The sequence below is a fragment of the Ursus arctos genome, unplaced genomic scaffold, assembly GCF_023065955.2.
Source record: "Ursus arctos isolate Adak ecotype North America unplaced genomic scaffold, UrsArc2.0 scaffold_8, whole genome shotgun sequence".
Classification (NCBI taxonomy): domain Eukaryota; kingdom Metazoa; phylum Chordata; class Mammalia; order Carnivora; family Ursidae; genus Ursus; species Ursus arctos.
In genome coordinates this window covers 8,551,337-8,577,964 of record NW_026623100.1, presented here as the reverse complement: position 1 = coordinate 8,577,964, position 26,628 = coordinate 8,551,337, and the positions used below count along the sequence as shown (strand labels likewise).

Here is a 26,628-nt window from a genome sequence, read left to right as displayed (position 1 = left end):
CCATCAGTCATTTTAATTGCTGGCATTAATTAATTACAGTAGTTAATTAATTACAGGTAACAAATTTGAACTCCAACCTCATCCCCTTTAGACCCTATTAGGTTATAATGTCTTGAAGGTAAGAACTGTCTACCACAAGCATCTCTGCTGTGTACATATGCACTTTCCACAAATACTTGTTGAGTGTTACTTTACAGAAAGTAAAAGTGCCAGGGCTCTGCTGTCAATAGTTTGACAAATCAGATGGCTATACCAACCTCAGTTTGCAAAAAGAGGACACAAATGGCCTAGACAAATCTTCATGTACAGATTAAATGAGATAAAGTAGATGAAAACATTATGAAAAGTGCAATATGCAAAAAAGCTGCATTATTATTGCATAGTGATAAGCAGTAATTTAAAAAAATTGGAAGTTTGGAAGAAAAAGGCATTACAACTTGGCTGTTCTTTCTTGGAGAAAATGAAGACTGACAACTGTAAGTAATAAAGACAGACAAGGTCAATCGTAGACAATGACCAAGTCTCGAGGTGGGCAGAGCAAGAGAACTTTCCTGTCTAATTCTCTGAAGACAGCTTCACTATTTCTGAGCAAGTGAAAATTATATCTATAGCCCCTTCTACTTTCTCCTCCTCCCCTTTGCTTCCTCTCCTCTCTCAGAATAGGAGAACTCTCTCTCTTCACTTAATAGATGTGACTAGCCCTAGAGACACAGAAACTTGAGGGTTTATTCCTCAGAGCTATTTGGAATTCTGGGCAAGAGCCAGAGACTTGGAAGCTGGGAACAGTAAGTCTTGGACCCAACCTGCCCCAAAGAAGCAGATCTTGAAATGCCAGAAATTCTCAACTCACTTCACACACCACAGAGGAGATATGTTCACCAGCTATGGACAGTAGGCTTGACTATGTAAAAAAGAAAGAGCTCTGCAGTCAGAAGAAGACTCAGCAGGAGGGGAGTGGGGGTGGCAAATGGATGAAAGGGGCCAAAATGTACAAACTTCCAGTTATAAAATAATTAAGTCCTAGGGATGTAATGTACAGCATGGTGCCTATAGTCAATAATACTATATTGTAGGGGCGCCTGGGTGGCTTAGTCTGTTAAGCATCTGACTGTTGATTTCAGCTCAGGCACGATCTCAGGGTCGTGAGATCAAGCCCTGTGTCAGGCTCTGCCCTGAGGGTGGAGCCTGCTGAAGAGTCTCTCTCCCTCTGCCCTTACCTGCTCACATACTCTCTCTCTCAAAAAGTAATAATAATAATAATAATAATAATAATAATATTGTATTGTATATTTGAAAGTTGCAAAAAAAATAAATTTGTAACTATGTACAGTGACGGATGTTAACTAGACTTATTGTGGTGATCATTTCACGAAATATACATATCTTAAGCCATAGGTTGTATACCCGAAATTACTATCGTGTTATACATTAATTCCATCTCAATTTAAAAAAGAAGACAACAACTAGACACAAGCAGAATTCTTTGAAATCGCTGACCTTTTTGCGCCACAAGGAACTACAGAGATGAGAGGGACCAGCCTGCTCATTTGACAGTTGAGGAATCTGAGCCTCGAGGAGGTTGGGCAGATGACTCAGGGGTCACACAGTACCAGGAATTAACTGCATATGTGAAACTGGAGCCCAGCGCCTGAGTCCTACCCCAGGCTCTTCCGAACGATGCTGCTTCACCCTTCAAAAGTGAGGACCACCACATACCCTCACCTACAACTTCCAATTATTCAAGGATAATGGGAAGAGGCAGGGAGGATAGACTAATATTAAGTAAGCACTGCAGCTATCAAGCACCATCCTAGTACTTCAGATCCATTTTTTTTTTTTACTAATTACTATCATAATTATAAAATTTGTATTAGTAGTATTAGCTCTATTTTACAGAAGAGGAAACTAAGACCCAAGGTCATACAAGTAAGAAGAACAAGATCTCTCTCCTTTTCTACCTCCTAATTGTCCCATCCTTTTCCCCAACAACACTTATGAAAATTAGATAGAGATGTAATTGAGAACATGGAAGAAAAATCAACCAAAACCAAATTCACCTTAAGCATTCCACTCCGTATCTTAGCTCTGAAAAACACATGAAATCTAAAACAAACAACATAACAGTAAACTTGAAAACGCCCAACTCGAATTCTAGTTCTTGTTTTTGTTTTTGTGTTTTTTAATGAATTGCAATGTACCTCTAAACAAGCTTCAGTTCTTCTCTTTAAATCTCCACTCAATCCTCATGGGAAGAGAAACAAAGGTCTCAAGAGCTAGGCTGGGGGTACTCAGGGACCTCAGGGGACCCAGGACCAAGACCACAGACCCAGTAAACTGACTACAGTCCTAGCCATTCAGTCAAGTCCACAGATGCCAGAAGAAACTGAGAATCAGATGCAAAAATCAAGAGTCTCCTCAGAAATTAAATATAGAATTCCTATACGATCCTACAATCCCACTTCTAAGTATATATCCAAAAGAACTGAAGGCAGAGACTTGAATAGATATTTGCACACCTATGTTCATAGCCACATTACTCACAATAGCCAAAAGGGAGAAGGAATTCAATGTCTATCAATAGAGGACTGGTCAAGCAAAATGTGGTATATACATGTCATGGAATTTTATTTAGCCTTAAAAGCCTGTGACACAGGCTACAACATGGATGAACCCCAAAGACATTATGCTGAGATAAGCCAGTCACAAAAAGACAAATACTGTATGATTCCACTTATATGAGGGACCTCGAGTAGTCAAACTCATAGTGTAAGAAAGTAGAATGGGGGCTGCCAGGACCTGGGGGCGGGGGGAATGGGGAGGTCGTGAGATAAGAGTTTCAGTTTGGGAAGATGAAAAAGTTCCGGAGGTGGATGGTGGTGATGGTTATATAATAATGTGAATGTACTTACTGCCACTTAATTATACACTTAAAAATGGTTAAAATGGGGGCGCCCAGGTGGCTGAGTCAGTTAAGCATCCGACTCGTGACTTCCTTCAGCTCAGGTCATGATCTCAGGGTCCTAAGATGGAGCCCTGCATAGGACTCCACGTTCAGCAGGGAGTCTGCTTCTCCCTCTCCCTCTGCCAAACCCCCTGGACTCACTCGAATGCATGCTCTCTCTCTCAAATAAATAAATGAATAAAATCTTTTTTTTTTTAATGGTTAATATGAAGGGCATCTGGGTGGCTCAGTCGGTTGGGCTTCTGACTTGATTTCTGCTGGGGTCGTGAGATCGAACCCAGTGTTAGCCTCTGCCCTCGGCAGAGAGTCTGCTTGAGATTCATTCTCTCCCTCTCCCACTGCCCCTCTCGCAACTCCCCCACACATGTGCCCGAGCGCACATGCACGTGCGCTCTCTCTAAAAAATGGGTAAATCTTTCAAAAAATGACTAAAATAGTAAGTTTTCTGTACTATATTTTAAAAATGTTGTTACTTATGCCTTTTAAAAACAAATAAAACAGGGTCTCAACAGACACCAGCCCAGCACAAGCTGAGGGGGAGCAGGTCTGGAAGAGCTAAGCTGGGCTGGGGAATGAAGCCATGGGAACTCCTGTCTCGGGAGTCCCTTCACCTTTCTGGAAAGGGCTAAACTCAATCAAGTGAAAACAGAGCACGAGCATCACTGCCTCAGATCAGTCAGGCTCCCCATCTGTAAAAGAAGGAATAGGGCTGGTGGTTCCCAAAACTCCAGCTCCAACATGCACCCTGCTGTCACCCTCAGAGGCATGACAACTGGGAGTCCCAGCAGTGGCACAGAGGTCATCCTCGTGACGGGGAGACTTGAACCCACAGCTGCTGAGGTTATTTTCAAATAGGAAAATGAGTCCACTTCATTCCAGTCACCTACAGAGGGCTGCCGAGTGGCTTTCCAGAAAGGGAAAGGGAGCAGGGGCAGGAGCCCTGCAGCAGCCAACTGTGGCAACACTTCCAGAGCACAGGAGGGCTGAGCCCATGGACAAGCTGTGCTGCCTCGGTCCCTGAGGAGGAAAAGGGGTCAGAAAGGCTTCAAGGGGCCAGAAGCTACTTCAATTCTTCTGGCCCTGCCACAGGGCTCATAGACAATGTCCCTAAGGCTGGCAAGAACCTAAAACACAGGGCTGAAGGGCCCTAACTTACTGGACTAAATAGTTCAGTTTTTAAGGGCAAGGACGACAAAAACCAACCTCTTATACGGTGGTAAAGACAACACAAAAATGTTTTAATGAAGGAAGTTTAAAACGAGGCTGAAATATTTAAGGGGACTTGCAGTGCACACTTGAGAATTTGAGTCCTAGGTTAATTACTAGAGAAGTAATTACTAGAATAGAGTCACTCTAGATTAATTACTGTAGTAGAGTAAGTTCCCTGAGGGCCGGACTTTGCTTTGTTCACTGCCTGGAAAAGAGCTGGGTACACGGAGGCACACAGTACATACTTACTGAATCAATCTGTTTTCCTAACTTCTCATGCTTTTAAAATTCAGCTGTTTTTTGACCACAACCCAGGCCTAACCTAGCACTGTAACATATACACATAATATTAAAAAGTCTGTCAAAGCCCCTTACAGTTTGGGGCGGGTGGGGAATATCTGTATACGTCACCTGCCCTGCGGCACATGGGCCCTGGGACCACAAGAAAACTTAACTCTTTAAAAAGCAGGTTATGTGGGGCACCTGGGTGGCTCAGTCAGTTAGGTGTCTGACTTTTGATTTCGGCTCAGGTCATGCATGATCTCAGCATCATGGGATCAAACCCTACCTTGGGCTCTGTACTGAGCGTGGGGCCTGCTTGAGGTTCTCTCTCTCCCTCCCTACCCCACCCCACCTCCCCACCCCAGCTAGTGCTCTCTTAAAAAAAAAAAAAAAAAAAGGCAAGTTACAAAAATGGTTCTTTCAATGAGAAAAACAGAGGGAAGAGCTTAGTTCAGAAACACAATAAAGTTATTTTTTCCTGCAGAAATTTCCCGAAAGGTTTTTTTTTTAAGTTATAGGTATATTTTATATTTTGTTAATACAGGCTAAAAATACTTCTATCAAAGTGGACAAGTGGGTCCAGGTTCACATTTAATGTTATTTATCTTTTTATTGGGAAATAACATCAAGCTCATAGAATAGCTTCAGGAATTAAAATCGAAGAACACTCACATACCATATGAAACAGATTTGCCTACTGCTAACAGCATACCCCATCTGCTGTATTATTTGTTCTCTTTCTCTTGATATATGATATAATATGACATAATTATACACACACGTTTTCTTTTCTGAATCATTTGAAGAGAGACCTATTCCCATGAATAAGGGGGAGGTATCCTCTTACACAACAATAGCATCGTTATCAATCTCACTAAGAACAACACGGGTGGTCCTTTTATTTCCCGTTTGTAGTCCAGTTTCATCACTGACCTGACAACAGCATGTTGGTAGCATGTTTCCCTTTCCGGTTCAGGGCCCATTCTAGGGTTGGGCATTACACTCAGCCGTGTCTCTAGCTTCCTTTAATCCTCAGCCTTTTCTGTCTTTTACCACTGACATTTTGAAAACAGTTTCCCATCCCCCTTTTTTTGTTTTTGACAGTTTTGATCAACCAAGGTACTCTTAGTTTGTAATAAAAAACATGCTTACATCTGAAATATTTGTATTTATAGATTTTTAAATTTATAGATTTTTTCCACACATTTTTAATCATTTGCTCTGTAGTTAAAATGTACATCTCTCTGAAGCTGTGATGGGAAAATTGTCCAGTTTATACAATTCTGGTTCTACATACAACTTTTCAGGAACATATATGGCAATATTATACATATAGCAGATTAGAGCATGTGTTTCCAAAGCTTCTGAAATTATGACCTCTTTTGGTGTGAGTATATCCACCATTCAAGTCTCTCTCTTGGATTCTCCCTCCCTCCCTCTCCCCCCTTCTCTCTCTTTTTCTGTTCTTTCCCCCCACTCCCTCCCTCCTCCCCACATGCAGACTTTCTAATGATCCTTCTGGTATAAATGGATGGTCACCTATGGAAACTCTGGTCTTGAACCTTACCAAGATTTCAGGCACCATCAACACATTTCTGGCCTTGCCTGTAGTTAGGGTTTCTGCAAATTTTAATTCAAAGAAAGTAAGTGTACTATCATGTGCTTCTAACTTAACTTTTGGCTATGAAATATAGAATACTCAAATCCGGCTTTCCAGGTCATACACGAAGTTAAAAATCACACAAGAAGGGCAGCTTTTACAGTGGGATACCCATCCCATTGAAGACAACTTTCCAATTCCAAAAGAGGCTCTCCAGCCCCTTTTCCTCAAACCTAAATGTTTTATTTGGATAAATGAGGACAAGCAAAAGACTGCAAGACAAAACAACAGCCACTTAGTGCAGACCTTTTCACTGCAAACATCAGAGCAGTAGACATTAGAACTGCAGCTCCAGGAAATGCTACCATCAACCTCACCTAATAGCAATTCCCAAACTAACACACCCAAGTGTGGTGTAATCACTCTTAGCCTCACCTGGCCACGAAACTGGCTCAGGCACTTTCCTTCAACCAGCAAGCGATCTCATGTTTAATTCATCAAATTCAGCAATATGCACTGACCAGAGGCAAGACTACTGCTCGTGTAGACCGCCCATCAATCGAGGAGCATAGGCCCTGGTGTGAGCTCACTGGGGGGCTGGAGGCTCCCAGCACCAGAGGCCCCCACTGCCCAGGAACTCCTAGTAACGTGAACAGATTACCAAGAAGGAGGGCCCTGATGATGTTAAGGGTAATTTTCAAGCAATTTGTGTCCTTCACCTTGATTTTGGAACTTAACACCCACAGTAAGAGGCAGCTCCATTATACTGAGATTAAACAGTGTCCTCTTTGAAACCTGAGTGTCCAAACTCTCCTTTATCTCAAAAACATAAGGGAAACTAAAGGTTAAGACAGACACAGACACACCCACACACAGTTTTGGGACTGGCTTTACTAAAACCTAATCTCTCCAGCCAAATCCTTGCTGTGATTAAATCCTTGATAGACGTAGAGATCGTGAGCTATACATTCTTAAAGGAATCTTAATGCCTTGTTTACAGTTTACATTTATTTTTCCTTGTAACAGCGATATAATAGAAACTCAAAATTAGCTCACTATGCTCCCAGGGTGGGTGTAATAGCCAAATCGCTACCTGAGGTTGAACTATGCTGTTTCTTCCTTTTAAAATTGTGTCTGTCATGCAAATACTGCTTCTCAAGTGAAAAAATCCAGAGGTTCCTTCCAAACCTTCATCACCAGGCCAATCCCATTTTTTTTAACGGTTTTATTTATTTATTTGAGAGAGAGAGAGCACAAGCACTGGGGGGGTGGCACAGAGGGAGAAGCAGACTCGGATCCTGACCCAGGGCTCGATTCCAGGACTCGATCCCAGGACTCAGAGATCATGACCTGAGCCAACAGGCAAACACTTAACCACTAAGCCACCCAGGTGCCCCCAGGAAAATCCCATTTTAAGAATGCTAACACATTTCCTTATTAAAACACCCCTATATCCCAAACATTGGGCCAGGAATTTATTTAAAACTCTGTTGAAGGGACTCAGTAATTCAGGATAGTCAAACTTCCTGGTCAATCTTTGTAATTTACTGCAACAATATTTCATCTGTATTTTCCTTCTAGAAATAAATTCTATTGTTTGAATCCTGATAACATTATTGAAAATAAGAGACTATTTACATAGTGAAAACCCCAAACAAGATAGTCCAAGGGGCATCCAACACTCAGGCACCTCAACGTGGCATCAAATGCCAAGCAAGTAACAACCACTTTTTAAGTTGCCGTGGTTTCCTCAAAGAATTTCTTTTGGCTGGTGACACAACCACTGTCCAGCGCTGAGCCAACATCCCTGGGATCCATTTAAGTTAGTTCATCCTTTTGGTGGTCAGTTACAGATTCTTTGAGGTAATCCTCTCCACCCCCCCAGTACTGAGTACTTAACCTTATTTCTAAACCAAACTTCCTTGGGAATTGTCTCCTGAGGTCCTGCTCATCTGGATGCCTTACCTACTTTACTGACCCCTTCAAATCCTAGCCATTGCCCACTTCAAAAGCCCAGCAGCCCCTCCCCAAGTCCACACCTACAGATGCAGCTTTCAACAGACCCTCTACCATTTGCTGACAATAAGTTTGTAACCACCACCAAAAATCCACCAAATCCCACCTTGATAAAGCTGCCTCCACAGGCATGCCTACTTCCTCTCCAGCCTTCCATTCCAACAGCACGCCTCCCGGCACCCAAACTGCTCCCACCGAGGGTGCCACTGAGGGCGCCAACATCCCGCGAGCCCTTCCATACCATACGGCGGAGTCCATTCTGCTTCCCTCCCTCTTTCTTAAATACACTTTTCTCTTGACCTCTGGGAAATACACTCTGCTCATTTCCTCCCATTCTCCTGACCACTCCCCCGTTCCCTCCGTGTTTTCCTCCCCTACAAGCCTTTCTAGACGACTCATAAGCACATCAAACTGAACTTGCCCAGACAGCTTTTCAGCAGCCACAGGGCTCTTACACGGGCAGAGCCTCTTTCCTCCATGTTTTACCCAGCTAACACCATCCTACACACCCTGTGGGTCTTAGCTGAGATCACAGGTCCTCAGAGAACTGCTCCCTGACACTCCACCCTAAATTAGTTCCCCTGTTATTCCTCTCATTGCCCCCACACCCCCTGCACTTACCACCATTTATAATTCTGTATTTTGCGGTTTAATAATCACTCTACCACCACCACTAGCTTTCCCCATTCCTCTAGGTGATAAGCTTCATGAGAACACAGGGCCTGGCGTTGTTGAATGAAATGTTCTTTTGGCTTTTCTTTCTTCTCTAAATACAAATAATTAAATGGATTTTGCAAACATATCTAGAAAATACGACAGTTCGAAGTATGAAATCTTTCACTGTTATTATTATTATAAAACATTTACAATAGTAATACTGATACTAGTAATTGTTTTGCAGGTGAAGAAACTGAGACCCCAGAAGGAATGGGTTAGTCACAGAACCACATCTCTGAGGCAAGGTAAGAGATGAAAACTTAAAACTCTAAACTGATTTCCTCTCTAGAGGAAAAGAAAAATCCAGAATAGCTATCTTTTAATTTCAAATAAAAGTACCTGACTAGATTAGATGCATTTCTGAAAATAGTTCTTAAGCCTCTGTGAAATTGACACACCCCACACATGCTAGACATTTTGAAGGCTAAATATAGTTTACTGAGAGGACAGATATCTGAGGCATGGGCAATCCAAGAGTAATCATGGTCCATGAGGCAAGAATGCAACAATGCTTCAATGCCTCTCCTTAACCCCATTACTCACACAGAGCTGGTAACCAGAAAAAATGCCAAGCTCTCCCAAATTTTAGATTCAGTCTACATTTTATCCAATTTACATGCACATGTAAAGAAACATAATTCTACAAGGTTCAGTGAGAAACACAACAGCTCCTCACCCCTCCCTACTCTCACTTCCCAGTTCCCCAAAGGCAACCACTTCCAATTCTTAATTGATTCTTTTTGCATTTAACTTTGCATCTCTGAAGAACACATTTGTATTACTATTTCTTGAATTTTTAGTTGAGGCATTCCCTGGCAGCTTTCAGAAGTAGAGGGTTTAGTTCCTTTTCATTGACCACCACCACCCAGCACTCACACCTCACTTAGGCTTGGTTAGATCACTAGTCAATATTTACATTATTATAACCACGTGAACATTATTGAGAGCTGAACTATGAAACTGTCCTAACCTATACAACTTTTGATTTTCCCTGGAGGTCACAACTACCCCAGAATTCTTAGCTGATTTAGCTTTTTATGTATCGATAATTTACCCACAGGATTCCTGGGTGGCTCAGTCTGTTAAGCATTCCACTCTTGATTTCAGCTGAAGTCATGATCTCAGAGTTGTGAGACTGAGCCTGGAGGCTGGCTCCACACTAAGCGTGGAACCTGCTTAACCTCTTCCTCTGCCCCTCCCCCCAATTTATGCAAACACACTAAGAGAAATAAATAAAAATAACAATTTACCCACGATTCCTCTCTAGTGTGCAGACCTCCCTTCAGCAAGTACAAGGATGTTAGGTAGTCCACGGATTTTCTCTTCTCCTAGGAGCTGTCCTGCAGCCTTCCGCCCCACTCCAACCTGCACCGAGAGGTCTCTCAGCTATCATTCTGGGATTCCCCTTCATCATCATCCTACAGATTCGCTTTTAAGGACTTCTTTTTAAACAAGTAACAGAAAGTATAAACTCTTGCGGGAAAAGACTGCACACTTGACTGCGTAAAAATTAAGAATGTTGGTTCTTCAAAAGACCCAAAACAAAAATAGAAAGTCCAGTCATGGGGCGCCTGGGTGGCACAGCGGTTAAGCATCTGCCTTCGGCTCAGGGAGTGATCCTGGCGTTATAGGATCGAGCCCCACATCAGGCTCCTCCGCTATGAGCCTGCTTCTTCCTCTCCCACTCCCCCTGCTTGTGTTCCCTCTCTCGCTGGCTGTCTCTATCTCTGTCGAATAAATTAAAATCTTTAAAAAAAAAAAAAAAGTCCAGTCATAGTGAGAAATTTTTTAATACTTCGAAAAGAATACAGAACACATAAACACATGTACACGTACACACACACACAGCTCCTAAATTAAGAAAAAGACACATTCCCATGCCTTTGAGGTTACAGAGCCATGTGACTTGGTTCGGCCAATATTAAGTGAATAGGGGCTCCGGGCTGACTCAGTCGGTACAGCATGTGACTTTTTTTTTTTAAGATTTTATTTATTTATTTGACAGAGATAGAGACAGCCAGTGAGAGAGGGAACACAAGCAGGGGGAGTGGGAGAGGAAGAAGCAGGCTCCTAGAGAAGGAGCCTGATGCAGGGCTCGATCCCAGAACGCTGGGATCATGCCCCTAAGCCGAAGGCAGAGGCCTAACGACTGAGCCACCCAGGGGCCCCAGCATGTGACTCTTGAGCTCAGGGTGGTGAGTTAAAGCCCAACATTGGGCATAGAGCTTAAATAAATAAATAATATAAAATATATAATTATATATTTTTAAATATATTATTTAAATAATTTATAAATAAATTATATAATATATAATTTATTATATATTAAATTTATATATAATATATTGTGTATATTATATATAATATATTGTATGTATTATATAATATACTGTATATATTATATACAATATATTGTATATATTATATACAATATATTGTATATTGTATATATTACATGCAGTATATTGTATATATTATATGCAATATATTGTATATATTATCTAATTGTATATTATTGATAATTAATATATTAATAATTATTGATGATATATATTATATAATTATATATTATTAATATATTATATAGTGTATATAATATATAATTTATTGTATATAATTTATTTATATATATATAAAATATATATATATAAATAAAGTTAATAGAAGGGATAGGTGTCACTTCCAGGTGCAAGCTCTAAAAACCAGCATGAGATTCACCAAACTGTTCCCCCGCCTTACCATGTAACCATGGAAACATTAGGAATGGAGCCTCTGTCAGCCCATCTTTGAGTGCCTCCACGAGAACAGAACCCTGGGAATGCACACTGGATATACACCATGAGGGAGAAATAAACTAATGTGGGTCCACAGAGATGTTCGGGGTGTTTGTACCACAGCATACCCTAGCCCATTTTGGCTGATATACCCAACAAGGTCACTTACAGGTATATTCTCTGGAGAAACTTTCACACATATGAACATTATACAAGAATGTTGACAGCAGCATTATTTGTAATTTAAAAAAACCAACAGCTAGAAACCCAAATATCAACTGACAAGAGAATGAATAAACAACGGAACTACCCATCAGCAAAAATGAATGAAAGTGGCTACCTGCATCAACATGGTTCAATGTTAGAGGAACAAAACTATATATGTATATGTATGTATGTATATATAAAACTATAAATATAACTGGGATGTGGAAAAACAAGCTTCAGAAAAAATTATTCCTTTTGTATAAAGTTATAAAAGCACAAGAACTCAACAATATATTGATTACGGAGGGGAATGCAATCAGAAAAACATACAAGAGATCTCTTAAACATTGTAAATATTCTATTTCTTAGTAACAGGTGATAGGGATTGTATTACTTACACTTTATATTTACATTATATCCTCCTATGCACATAGATGATTTCCTGTTTTAAAGCTTCAGGCAAACCACAATCCTATTTATTATTTTTGAATTTCCATTCTCTCTCAGTAACTACTTGTTCAGAATAAAACCAACCACAGAATACAGTACCCTTTCCTAAGGAGAGCTTCTTTGGGGCTGTTTATTTGGCCGTTGATTTTTCCTTCCTTTTTTAAAAGTGAAAAGCAGGAAGCAGAAAAATAAAATCTGGTGGAACAACAGACCCACCAAATGTTCACGAATATTAATGACTCAGCTCCGCAGAGCTGTGTCAGTTGGCTGGTGATGTACTAGGGAAATCATTCAGGGTCCGTATAGGATCATTTACATAAAGGTTACCAACAGGCAGTTCTAACAGCTGGGCTGGCGCAGCTGACAAACTACGGCTAGTCCTTACAGGCACGCAGGGCAGGCGTGAGAAATAGCAATGACAACACTCCATAGTATTTATTCTGGTTCTTTGCATAATTCCCATTTTCGGGATGATACAAAACATTTCTCAGCCTCAAAGGCTCACACCTATCAATTCTACTTGGACATCCATGTAAGTATTTGAGTGCTCTGGTAACAGAAATTGTTTCAGTGCTGGAGGCGTAGTGCTGAGGGACACAGGCCTGGGAGCTCTGTCCTGAAGCTCATGGTCTGGCTCCCTAGAAAGTGATAAAGCCACAAAGGGCCACATCATGGCACAGTGTGAGCGCTATAAAGGAAAAGCAGAGGGCGGTAGAAGAGGATCAGAGGAAGGAGGGGTCCAGTGCACCATCACCAGGCAGTGGAGCTCAGACTGAGATCTGAAGGGTGGGAGAGGGAGAGAAGAATCAGCCAGGCAGCGGGGGGGGGGGGGGGGGGGGGGGGGGGGGGGACGACACACACCCCCAGGCAGAAGGGACAGCAGGTGAGGTCCTGGGTCTGTGCTTACAAGGAGAAATGAAAGGAGCAAGAGCCTGAGAGGTGGTGCAGGATAGCTCAGGCAACACCCAAGCAGCTGTTAAAATATGCTCGGGGATGATTTCAATACAAATGATTAAAGTTTTTAAAATTAGGGGGAAAATCTGTCCTGAAAATGTGATCAGATTTACTACTTTCATTTAAAATAAATTCCTCCTCTAACCAATGCTGCCAGAATATACAGTCAAGATCATAAAATCCTATCCCTTCACGGCTAATAAATGAATTCTTTAAAAGCTACAAGCCTCTCAATCATTTTCAGCTCTTCCTAAAGAGTTCCAATTAGGCTGAAATCGCTGGCCTCTGCTACTACACCACCCACACATTCATACCTCACATTATTCCTCGAGGGACACAGTCCCTGCCTTGTTTGATTACCTAATTACAGTGCCCTTATTATGCTTTCATTAAATGCAACTGTTGGAGGCCCCAAAGCTTTTATTGATGGCTTATCAGCCCTTAAAATTATACGTTATTTTACCTGTACATCTGTATTGGAAGATATCTTCCAATTTATGCTCCTAAAATGAAAGTACTTCCTTTATTTGTGTTTCATCCTTATTGTGCTTTTGGAAAACGAGACCAAAGCATCTAAGACTCTAGAGCCAATATCTGGGAAATCTACACAATGCAAAGGCTGCCCGGTTAAACCAAAGAGTTTTGTTGTCGGTGAAGATTAAATCCACAAACAAATTCAGGGGCACCTGGCTGGCTCAGTCAGTAGAGCATGTGACTCTTAATCTCAGGGTCACGAGTTCAAGCCCCACATTGGGTGTGGAGCCTACTTAAAATAAAATAATAATAAAGCAGAAAAAAAAACACCAATAAATTCAGCTACCTAAGCTAGACTACAACCAATGTCTGATGGACTAGCCAAGAAAGGCAACACCTGGGCTTCACTAGTTTCCAACCTTTCAACAGTCATTCTGAGCAAGGCTAGTGACCCCACATGAATCCCTAGTGTCAGTTTCATATCCCCCCGACTTTGGGACACTGTTCCAAAGAGAGTAGACAATTCACTCTGGGCATGGTCACTCAGACCAATGCCTAGAATACCATGGTGAAGTTCCCTTCATTTACTAGGATTTAACAAAGGATTTCAAAGAAGCTCTGTAGGCAAATCCTGCTAGCACAAACTGCTATTTAAATATTAACCTTCCAATTACACTTATTAAATACTGCAGTAATAGGAGTGCCTGAGTGGCTCAGTCGGTTAAGTGTCTGACTTCAGCTCAAGTCACGATCCCCTGGGATGGAGCCCTGCATTGGGCTCCCTGCTCAGCCGGGAGCCTGCTTGTCCCTCTCCCTCTGCCCCTCCTCCCACTCACTCGCTCTCATATGCTCTCTCTCTCAAATAAATAAAATCTTTAAATACATACACACACACTGTGGTAATAGATAAGTGCTTTCTATATCCTACACTACAATGCAGACTTCTTTACAACGTGCTTATTCTAAGAAACCCCTCCGTTAGTCAATTCTTTAAGTGTTAACTTTCCTTCCCCCGCCCCCAAACCTACGAGGTGGCAAGTGCAGTTAACCCCTCATATAGTTTCAATTCTAAGCTTTGTCTGAATTGGAACTCTTGTGCATTGCTGGTGGGAACGTAAAATGGTACAGCCACAGTGGAAAATAGTTTGTAACCCTCTAAAGTAAGCTTCATTATTGTCCCCGTTTCGAAGCTGTTACAACTAAGGCTCAAAGAAACTAAATAAACTAACACAAGGCCTCTCCCCAGATTTGTAACCAACAGACTTATCTTAACTCAAAGCCTCTATTTTCCACTACACCCTGCTTCCTCCCATGACCCTAGCTATTGAGGAAACTGTTAGCCCCTAACTATTATAAATGCAATGACAAGAACAGAGGCTGAAGGTAAACATTCTGAAAAGTAGAAAACATCTAGATTTTCTTCAAATTAAAATTTTTTAACTGCCAGCTTCGTTGGGAAAAGAAATGCAAGATTATACAGGAACGCACATGATAGAACACTGAAAAATAAAATCCTTCAGAGTGGCCATCTGGGTGGTGACATTCAGTCTTTAAAGCCACATTTGTGCTGCTCATTTTAAGTGCTTCAGGGAACACTGGGGGAGAGGACAGCAATGGTGTGTTCTGTCTGCACCTCCCAAAGGCTAACTTCTCCCACTCAGTTCTCCCAGAGCTCGCTGAACTTTAAGAAATATTCCCGTACACCTGAAACTAATGTAATGTTGTGTGTCAACTACATTTAAATAAGAGTTAATAAAAAAATATTCCCAAGAGGTGGAGACTATATCCAAGTGAATACTTGTATACCTTGACTTCCTCCCTTCCAGAGCAGCAAAATCACTTCTGTCCCAGGAGCTTTGGAAACATTTTATAATGCTATATTCAGCCACACCATGTTCTAACCGAGGAAAAGGTCCCTGCCTCCCACTACTGTCCCCAATCCCAGGATTTCCTTCCCTAGACAGGTCCTAGGGGGTGGTAACAGGCCACCTGAAAAGCTGATCCTTCCCCCTGAAAGAAGGGTACTACAAAAAAAAGACAGAAAGAAGAGGTCTTTGTTTTCCACCCACTCCCTCCAGCTTTCCACAGTGATCAGACTGCCAGGTAAACAGGAAGCCGAGAAGAGAGAGGGGATGTTCCTGTCCCATGTGATCAGCTCAGCCTCAGTCAGAAAAGCTGGACCTCCACTCCCACCCAGCTTTTAAGAGAAAAGTAGAATCCATCATTCATGCTTATATTCATCCACACAGTCATCCTACAAACGTTTAATGAGCATATACTATGTGCTAGGCGCCATCATAGGTAAAATGTCCACCCTCATAGAACAGACAATTCAGCATGGGAAAACAATGAACAAAATGAATAAGTACATTGTATATTAGCAAGTGAGAAAGAGCTATGGAGAAAATAAAACTGGAGATGGATATAGGGAATGTATATAGGTGGGCGTGTGTTTGTGCTGTGTGTGTATTAATAGGAAGATTAATTACAATCCTCAATGAAACAAAACCTTTTATTTCTGAGGGTAATTTTTAAACACGTCAGATTAAATGCCAATGGAGACCTCATATGTTTAAGCTCCCACTAATAACAAATTCAGCATCACGATTAAAAAAAAGACACTTCATTACCACTCCCTTACATTTTATTTCCAACCCCTCTTAACCATTTCTACTTGCTTCTCTCCAAAGAAATGCCTAGAACCAGTCAGAATATGCATGTTACCCCTCATTATTTTCATAAACTCAGTCTTAAGTTTTAAACCTTTAAAACAAATTGCTAAATTAGAATTCTACATATTCTGAAAACTGCCACCAACATGAAGCTGCCCTTTGTGTCACACAATCTTGACTTGACAACATTCATAAGTGACTGGGTTAGGACCAGCCCATCGGTGGATGTGGTGACTCTGGGTTGCCCAATCAGCACAGCTCCGGTTGGCTGCTTCCCAGCTAAAAGTCTGAAGGTAAAGTATCCAGCAGCCAAGGAGATGTCACACTTGCACAATCAACAGGAGGTTCTGGGTCTCCAAGAAATAAAGCGAAGTGTCATCTGTCTTTTGTGGGGTATTTTTTTTTTTTTTTTTTTGGTCGATCGTGTTGCCTTTAATAAGAAAACTGTGCATACTCACTGTAAACCCAAACCAAAGTATATGCCAAATAAGGCCAAAGCCACAGGTATGATGACATGATGCAACAGGACAGGGGCTGCATCATTTTGAGTTCTTCGCAGATCGACTCTAGACAATAAAGCCAGGCTCTCCGGAAAGGAGGTTGACCTCAATCTCTATCAGGCATCGTATCTGAGGCTTTGCCTGGCTTGTCTGGACCTGTCTCCCTTGCTAGAAGCCGAATACCCCGAAGTCTTTCCCAAGGCAGCCACAAGAACACTCCACAATGACAGGGAGCAGTGAATTAAGTGATAAAAACACTTGCTGGGCACATGTTCCATATGTTCAAACCCTGTCCTCACCCTCTACTAAAGGAGACCATTTATGGGCCAGATACTGTGCTTAACACACCCAAAATTAAGATACACTACCCTCAAAGGACTGCAGGGACAAACCACTCCTCTGGCCTCTTTGCCTCTGATGGGCCTCACAGGACACCACCGACCTGGATTTCCCAAGAGCTCTGGCATGAAGTGCCACTGTGCTGCTCAGGGACCCACCAAGGCCTCTATGGCCTCCTGCCTCCTACACTAACTCCCTCCCTCAGGGCTTAAAGCAGCTCCCAGAGCAGGCCCACGTGCTGCACAACCTGTCCCCACTACTCACAACCATAATCACCCCACTACCCCCTTTCATCCAGATTCCTCAACCACCCCACCACTCTTCCACCCAGAATGCCACCAAGTCATACCCACTCCTTGAGACTCAGTGAAGTCCACCCTCTTACCGCATCCAACTGCCAGCTTTCTCACCTTCAGAGTCTAAAGTACAGGAAGGGTAATTTCCCTTGCTGTTTCAGGGCCTACTTATCACATCCCCCCATTAGACTTTACTCCAGGAGGACCTTTTCCCAGAATAAGCAAACAGCAGAGTCTCCAACAGTGAGCCTAGGGACCCAAAGCTCAGTCTCTTAATCTCTCTCTCTCCAGCTTTGGTCTCATACTCATTCTCAGTATCAGGAGGGATGTAATGGGAGGAAAGATCTAAGGTCTCTTCTATTTCAGATTCCAAATTCTGGAAATTCCATATAGATTCACTAGACACAAATGAAAAAAGCTAATTAACTGTTCCTCCATTGACCCATTTAAACAGGTGGCCCAGCTATGCCAGCTGGCCTCAATTTTTCCAAATGCTTGATCTTCACAGAGCTCTGGAGAGTAACTTTTAGAAAAAATGCTTTGTTTTTCACAAATTTTACAAGTCTGAGTTTTTTTCCTCCTATCAGTGCTTGGAAGAAACAAGTGGGGGAGGGGGTAACTGACCTGCTCATTTTGCTACTAACATCGCAAGCTTGGGATTCTCACTGCCTCAGTTTCTCCTCCGGGTGCGCAGGTGGTCCCTGGCCCGCCCTGCCCGCAGACCCGACAGTCCCGGCTTGCCAGGGTCTCCCGAGCCGCTCTGGGCCGTGGGCCGGCCGTGTGTCTCCAGCCGAGACAACACCTGGAGCCTCGGGCGCTTCCAGATGGCCGAGTCAGGGCGGGCCGGGGCGCACCCCGCTGTCACCTGGCCCCGCACCGCGGCCTGCGCTCCTCCCGGGGCGGCACTTGCCCCCTCAGCTCGCGCTCCAGTCGGCGTTTCTCCTTCGATTCCTGAGCCAAGTCTGGCCTCCATGCGGTCACTGGGCCAGGCGGCGAAGGCACCTGCCTCGCCCGCAAAAACGCACGAGCCCGCAAGTCCCTTTTGCCACAACCTCGACGGGGGCTTGCAAGAGACATGCAGAAGAAAGGAAAACAAGCCCGAGGCAGGGCCGTCCCGGCCCGGCATCTCCCACGAAATCGTCACCTGCGAAGCACCCCGGGCTGGGGGCCGCGGGCCCGGCGGGGAGCGAGGTCCGTGGCCCGGCCCGCTGCGCCCGCCCGCCCCGGCGCGCCCCTTACCCGTGAGGCGGCCGCCCCCCTCGCCGTGCCCGCGGCGCCGCTGCAGGATGAAGTAGCAGCTGCTCTTCTGAGTCACCCAGAGCTTCAGGGCGTTCTTCAGCAGCACCTCCTCGGGCTTGAGCCACATCGCAGCGGTCCGACCGCGCCCGCGGGCCCCGGCTCACATCGCCCCGGCCGCCTGCCGCGCCGGGCAGAGCCCGCTCGGGAGGAAGCGGCGGCGGCAGGGACCGCAGCCGGCCGGCGTCCTGCGCTCCGAGAGTCCGGGGAGCGCGGCCGGCGCAGCAAGCCGCTTGCAGCCCGCGCAGCCGCGCAGGCCCCGCCCCCGCCCCGGCTCCGCCCACAGACCCGCCCCGGGCCCGCCCACAGACCGCCCCCACTCCTCCAGCTCCCGCGGCGCCGCCTGGGTTTCCGAGTCCCAGCCGCTCCAGCGCACAGTTCCGGAGTGGAGGGAGGAAGTCCCATCCCTGCCGCCAGGTTCCCCCTCCTCTCTCCGCTGCGCTTGCGGGGAGCGCCTCGACTCGTCTTTCCTCCGCCGGTCCTGGGAGGCAGCTCGGGACCGCAGGACTTGTCTCCCCGCCCCTCACTCAGAGGAGGAGGAGCGAGGGAAAAGGACATCTTGTTCTCGCAGCTGCAGGTTGCCCAGCTGAGGGCATTTATTTGTCTTTTGTGGCAAGAGAATTCACGACGGAAAAACCAGGTGTGTTTGGAATAACGTAGCATTTAACATAACAAGGAACATTTTTACAGATAACCAAAAAAATAGCATTAAAATTAAAAGCAATTATTCCCCAATTTTTAAAAATGCTGGGCCCACGTTTTCCATGCTCTCACGAGGGATCCGACAGAGCTGCTGAAGAGGCAGCGATATTGTAGGACCCTGAAGCAAGGCATCAGACCAAACTCAAACTGGACGCCCTCGTGGGTGTATTAGGGCCCCTCTGCGAGTCCGCTACACCGCGATGAAACCAGTCGCGTTTGTTCCAAGAGAAATGAAAGGCTGGAAAATACGGAGTAGGTGATACTAAAGAAAAGCTATAGGGAATGTGGAGGTAGGATTTTTTAAATGAGTATTTTCTCAAAGCTGTTGTAGAAATAGACACATGGTAGCTGACCTCGAAGAGGCTGGTGGTCCTCCTGTGTCCTCAGAGAAGCAGTTGATTCCAACATCCCTAGCAAAAGAGAAGTAAAGAAAAACTCCCGTCAAAATGGCCCTCAGGCCTTGACAAAGGGGTCCCTGACAAAATGTGACTTAATTAGGACAGAACTGAAAAGTAGAAGTAAATCCCCCACCCAACATATGGGAACTGAGTGATACTTCTCACTGGAAGCCAAGGAATCCGTTTGCAGAGGATCAGAAGGGGTCAGCTCAGAGCCTGGACCTGACCAGGTGGGCTAGAAGCCATGTGAAGAACCCTGTGCAAGGGGCAAACAGAAAAGCCCACCCAGAGGGCAGGGGCATCTGTGGTCAAGCACTGGAAGACCACTGACAAATAGCCTCTGAATAAACCTGAGGAAGGAAGGAAGCTATAATCAGGGCGATTTGGGTGCACTGGAGCATACAGAGCGGCCAGGGATGGCAAGAAAATACTCCTTCCAGAAACATTCACTGGAACCTCCCCCTCTCCAACATGCTGCCAGGCCCTGGAATTGCAGAGAATGGGAAATGGACCCTGCCCTGATGGACTCACAGGTAGGCAAATAGGCACAAAGCATAGTGGGAGTCATGCTGGGGACAATGGGGACGCACAGAATGAAGGGTCAGTTCCTCAGGGTGGGGATTGAGAAAGCCCCCACAGAACAGCTGTTGCCTGGCTGGGGCTTGGGAAATGAGTATGTATTTGCCACCAGAGCAAGTAGAGAGGACATGTCTGGTAAACGGGTCAGTATATATTACATTGTGGTTTAGGGCACAGGGAATGCAGCCTACAGAAATCAGCCTCTTGGGCACAGAGCAAGGTGAACAAGGTTGGAAAGGGGCCAATGGAGAATATCTTGCATAGCGGTAACATACTCTTGCTCATCTCTGGGTGTTCGTCACCTCTTTTTGGTATTATGGTTTGAATTGTGTCCCCCAAAATTCTTAGGTTGAAGTCCTAATTTCTAGTACCTTGGAATGTGTCTTTATTTAGAAATAGAGTCATTGCAGATGTAATTAGTTAAGTTACAGTAAGGTCGTTAAGGTGGGCCCCAATGCAAGATGACTGGTGTCCTTATAAAAGGGAAATTTGGACACAGACATGCACACAGAGCACCTTGTGAATTTTGGAGTTGTGCTGCCACAAGCCAAAGTACTACCAGAAGCTAGGAGAAGGGCCTGGAACAGATCCTTCCCTAATGCCCTCAGAAGGAACCAACCCTACCAACACCTGGATCTCAGACTTCTAGCCTCTAGAACTGTGAGACAATTTCTGTTGTTTGAAACCATGTGGTTTGTGGTACTTTGTTATGGCAGTTCCAGCAAACAAATACAGCTGGCTCCCTGAGCCTGTCTACACCTGTTCAGTAGCAAGTCTCTTGAACCATTCTGAGTTGGATTGTTTCCTGCCAGGACCCTGACTGATGCCTGGAGTGGCCCCAGGAAAAGTTCCTCAATATGGAATTCTGGCTGGGTTACTCACCTATTTGTGCATGCATAGGGGGCAAAAGGGATATAGTGATCTGTGGCACGCAGGGCAGCAAGATACTCAAATCAGCACTGCGGGTAGTATGAGGGGCAGATGGAGGACAAGGCTTTGGGGGCTCTTGCTGCTGTTGCATTTGATTGCTATGGCAACCATGATAACTACAAAGATTGGAGAGTGAAGTGGCTGTTTCTAACTACCCTAGAGAGTTTGTTTATTTGTTTATTTGTTTAAAGATAAGTGTGACGTATTACATTCCCATCTCAAGGTATAGATGTGGCGAAATCAAAAGAATCCTTTATCTGGTGTAGCCATAGGACCGATAGGGGTCATCTTCAGATCTCAAATACTGTAGTTCAAGTTACAGAATTATTGGAAAGGATAAATGCTCCACCTCAGCAAGTTCTCTTGCTACAATTAGGACACTGATAGGGAAGTAGGACCACAGACTTGTGATGGGAATATTTGGGTGGATGCAGACAAAGTGATAATTAGGTGGTGCAATGGAGGTGTTAGCTAATGCTACAATGGCAATCATACTGCAATATAAATGTATCAAATCAATACAGTAGTCCTCCCTTACCCTCGGTTTCAGTTACCTGCTGTCAACCGCTGTCTGGAAACAGATGATCTTCCTCTGATCTATCGACAGAAAGTCAACAATAGCCTGACGCTGTACACAACACCAATGTCATTCACCTCACTTCATCTCATCACATGAGCATTTTTTTTAATTTCATTTATTTATTTGAGAGAGAGAGCGAGAGCATGAGTGGGAGGAGGGGCAGAGGGAGCCTGTCACGGGACTCGCTCCCAGGACCCTGAGATCATGACCCAAGCTGAAGTCAGATGCTTAACTGACTTAGCCACACAGGTGCCCCTCATCACATGAGCATTTTATCATCTCACATCATCACAAGAGGAGGAAAGGTGAGTACAGTACAAAAAGATATTTTGAGAGGAACCACATTACTTCCATAACTTCTATTGCAGTATATTGTTGTAAGTGTTCTATTTCATTGTTAGTTATTGTAGTTAATCTCTTACTGTGCCTAATCTATAAATTAAACTTTATAATAGGTACCTATTTGTATAGGAAAAACATTATGTATATAGGATTCAGTACTGTCCATGGTTTCAGGCACCCACTGGGGGGCTTGGAACGTACCCCCTGCTGATAAAGGGAAACTACCATGTGTTGTACCCCTTCAGGTTACAGAATGTTATATGTCAATTATAACTCAGTTTTTAAAAAAGAAAGTTGGATGCAGAAACTTGAAAAAAATAGGAGACAGAGAATAACAGAATCAGAATAGAAATTGATAAAATTATCCCAAAAAATTATCAAAAAAGTTATTAAGACAAATGTGTAAGAGAAAAAGCAGATAAGCTAAAAGATATTGCAAAATTAATATTGTCTTTACAAAAATTGATCAATAAAAAAGAGGGAAGATTCAAAATAGAGCTTCATAATGCAAAAAAAAGACATCATTTTAGATTCTAGAGTTACTGAACAAACAATGCTAATATATTGTTAATAGTAATTTAAAAAGCTGAGTTCCCAAATCTCAAGCCTCCCTTGCCAACAGAAGCAGCATTTCCCTATATGAGAAAGTTAGCATTCACTAACACGAACAGCCTTCAAGACTTCACCTGAGGCATTTGCCTCCCATGTAAATGCCTGTTCTCCTCAAAACCTGCCCACATGACACCTCACTGGCTCCAGGCCCATAACAAGAGTAAACTCCCAGCAGAGTCCAGAAAGATGACTGCAAGGTCTGCTGGGGCAGGGGTGGAAATAGATTTATACAACAAGGGAATTAGAATATCTTGCCAATATGCATTGAGAGAAAGCTGACAGTCATATATGGGCATAGAATCTAAAGTGATAAACTAAGGAGGATGAAATATAAGGTTAGATTCAGCAACATTTATGAATAAATATGCACTCACTCAGGACTCCTGATGTAATGTGTTATATTCAGCACCTGTGGGTGGCTCTAAGGTTTGATTCCTTAGCTTAGTGAAGCCTGGATTTAACAATGGCCTATAGTCAATGAGGCTGAGATGCCAGAATTTCCCTGGCATATTATAGACTAAGAAAAGAGTCTGAAGATTCAGCAGATAGGAATGTTTGAGTGGGTATATTATATGCAACCTATTCAGCCACCATCCCCCCAACCACACCATGCATCTTCCTCAAGACATTAAAAGATGTAGGGAATTTCTTCTTCTAGTAATGGCAGTTAAAGACCACCCTTCTACTGAAAACAATCATGGAAGCTGGACAAAGTATAAAAACAAATCTGTTTCAAGTCATGAAAGTAATATTATGGCAGTACAGACCTGTACCTGGGGAGGTGAAACTGACATATAATCAAGTTCTTCCCTTCAGAGTATGTGCTGATTCCCAAGTTGCAGCTAGGAGACTAAGAGGCCAAGCGCATCTTCTGGAAGTTTACAGGCCCAGAGAGACAAAAATTGGAGTTAGGATCCCCAAAATGTTACATCCCCAGAGTAGAGAGGAACCAGGAGAAGACAAGACTTCACAAAGATTAGACTTGCCCAGCCCACAAGCTTCTCAATGGCCTAATTAAAATAAGATCGCCCCCAACCATAATTACCTTCCAGGAGCAAAAGTATATACTTCCAACAGATGATAACACCATCCAGAGCCTCAGTTTTTTTTTTTTCTATGATCTTTTGTACACCATATTCAACATCGATACATGACCAGGCATAATAGGAAACAAGACCACATGACTAAAAATCAAGAGAAAAAAGAATAAAATCCATTAGTAACAAATTCACAAAATAGATATTGGAGTTGCCAGATGCAGAGTAGGATTATATATATAAATAATGAGTTCAAGAATTGAGATAAAAATAGAATTTCAGCAAAGAACTAGAAAAAAAATGTATTTTTAAAAAATCAAATGAAAATCTTAGAATTGAAAAAACACAATACTTGAAATTAAGACTTCCGTAGATGAGTATAAAAGTAGACTGCACAAAGTTAGAGCGTTAGTGAACTGGAGGATTAATCAAAAGAAAATAGCCAGATATTTCTCCCAGGAAGATATGCAGATGGCCAATAAGCACATGAAAAAATACTCACTGTCATTAGCTGTCAGGGAAATGCACATCAAAACTACAATGAGGGGCACCTGGGTGGTTCAGTCGGTTGAGCATCTGCCTTCTGCTCAGGTCATGGTCCTGGGGTCCTGGGATCAAGCCCTGCATTGAGCTCCCTGGAGAGCCTGCTTCTCTCTCTCCCCCACTCATGCTCTCTTTCTCAAAATAAATAGATAAAATCTTTAAAAAAAAAAAAACTGTATTGAGATACCATATTGTACTCACTAGGATGGCTGCAATTAAAAGGCAAAATCAGACAATAACAAGGGTTGGTGAAATCAGAACTGTCAGACGTTGCTGATGAGAATTTAAATGGTGTAGTTGCTTTGGAAAACCGTTCTCAAAAAGTTAAACATAAAGTTATTATATGACCCAGCAATTCTGTTCCTAGGTTTGAACCGAGAGAATCGAAAATCCACATTCACACAAAAAAACTTTACATCAAAATTCAGAGCAGCATTATTCATAATAGTTAAAAAGTGGAAACAACCAAATGTCCATCATCTGATGAATGGGTAGACAAAATGTGTTCTATAAAAAGGAATGCAGTACTAGTGCAAACTACAGTACAGCATGGTTGAATCTTGAAAGCCACTACGCTAAATGAAAGAAGCTAGACACAAAGAGCCATATATTCTATGATTCCGTTTCTATGAAACGTCCAGAATAAGCAAATCTATAGAGATGGGAAATAGGTTAGTGATTGTCATGGGCTGGGGCGGGATGGGCAGGGGAGTGGGAGAAATGAAGAGTAACTGCTTAATGGATATGGGGTTTCTTTTGGAGTGATAAAAATGTCTTGGACAATACAATGATGTTTGCGCAACATTGTGAATATACTGAAAACCACAGAATTGTACACTTTGAAAGGTAACTTGTAGAAAATGGATAGTAAGGGAAATGATTCTTGCCCAAAGCAATGCAAGTAAACTTTGGTCCATAGGGATGCCCCCTATCAGATATTAATCCATTGTATCTATTAGCAAGTTCACTTCAACATTCGTAACTAATATCTATATCTGTCCCTATTTATCTCTTCTTCACATTCTCCTTTGAACTAGTCTTAACATCTTACTGTTTCCCTCATTAATTACAGAGGTGAATAAAACTGTTAGTCCATGTTCATTTATGTCTACAATGAGAGTCATGCTTTTAATGTTTTGGAAATTATACTTTAGCAGTAAGAAGAAGGGGAATGTGACTGGTAGGATGCTGAAATTACTTCATTGTAGTAGAAAGATGGGGAATGGAAAGAGAAGTTAACCTTCAAAGATACTTTTCTCCCCTGCAGAGAATACAAATACCCCCACTAAATATACCCCCTGACCCCTCCCAAAAGATGCTACTTGTCCAAAAACCTTGGCAAAACATGTCTAGAGAAATAGGCCTGGTCTGCAGGACCTGTTTCTCCTCTGAGAGCACCCGAATCTTGGTGGCCACCTCCTCCTTACTCTGACTGGCTGTTTGAGAAAGAACATAGGAACACGGGCACAGGTGCGTGCCCTGCCTTGGGATGGTGACCATTCAGAGGTGAAAGTACACCTTCATTCACCTACTCAAAACTCGAGTAACACTATTTGCCTGTGGGTTGGGGTTAGGTTAGAATGAGGGTTAGGGTCAGGGTTCAGGTTAGGTTAGGGTGAGGTTAGGGTGAGGGTTAGGGTTAGGGTTAGGGTAGGGACTTAGCTGCCGGGTGATTGGCCAATGTGGCCATGGGTTTAATAAGAAACGCCAAAAGTCTTCTCTTTAGGAGAAGTAGGAAGCTGCTCATAGGAGTCTGTCCTTGTCAGCAGTGCCCCACTTTGGCTGGTAGCACCTCTGTGCCTGTACTGACAGCCTGACTTTTATTTCCCTTCCACATTAGCACAGCTTCTCAGAATCAGTCCCTTCCTGACATCACTTCTTGCCCCTGAACTTTTGTTCACACATACAAAGAAGGAATAATGAAAAGGAGAGGAAAATGGGAATGAAAAGCTGAATATTCTCAGCCTTATACCTGAAGCCAGAAAGGAATCCTAACAGAACCCATTTGGTTTCTGTCCACAGTTAACGCTCTTTAATTCCTAATAGAATTGTCATTTGTGTTTCCTATAAGTGTCCATCGTTGCCAGAGAGTTTCTAAATGTAATGATTTTCAGTTTGCATTGACTTAATTTCTTTAATCCTTGAAGCAACATGTGT

General features: G+C 43.2%; 1 protein-coding gene and 1 long non-coding RNA gene across 7 annotated transcripts in view; one reads left to right on the top strand and one right to left on the bottom strand.

The window, feature by feature from the left end:
* Positions 1-18,981, bottom strand: part of TBC1D8 (TBC1 domain family member 8) — a 104,962-nt gene extending 85,981 nt beyond the window's left edge. For 3 of the 6 annotated variants that reach the window (XM_044378752.3, XM_026488083.4, XM_044378759.3), the window contains exon 1: positions 18,692-18,981. In XM_044378752.3, the coding sequence (XP_044234687.3) occupies positions 18,692-18,818 (127 nt within the window). In that variant the 5' untranslated portion in view covers positions 18,819-18,981. The remainder of the gene's footprint in view (positions 1-18,691) is intronic. The other 3 variants (XM_026488061.4, XM_026488070.4, XM_048222629.2) reach the window with 1 other exon arrangement.
* A 115-nt stretch (positions 18,982-19,096) lies between these two features.
* Positions 19,097-26,628, top strand: part of LOC125283156 (uncharacterized) — a 49,824-nt gene continuing 42,292 nt past the window's right edge. The window contains exon 1 of the long non-coding RNA XR_007190782.2: positions 19,097-20,381. This is a non-coding gene — a long non-coding RNA (uncharacterized LOC125283156). The remainder of the gene's footprint in view (positions 20,382-26,628) is intronic.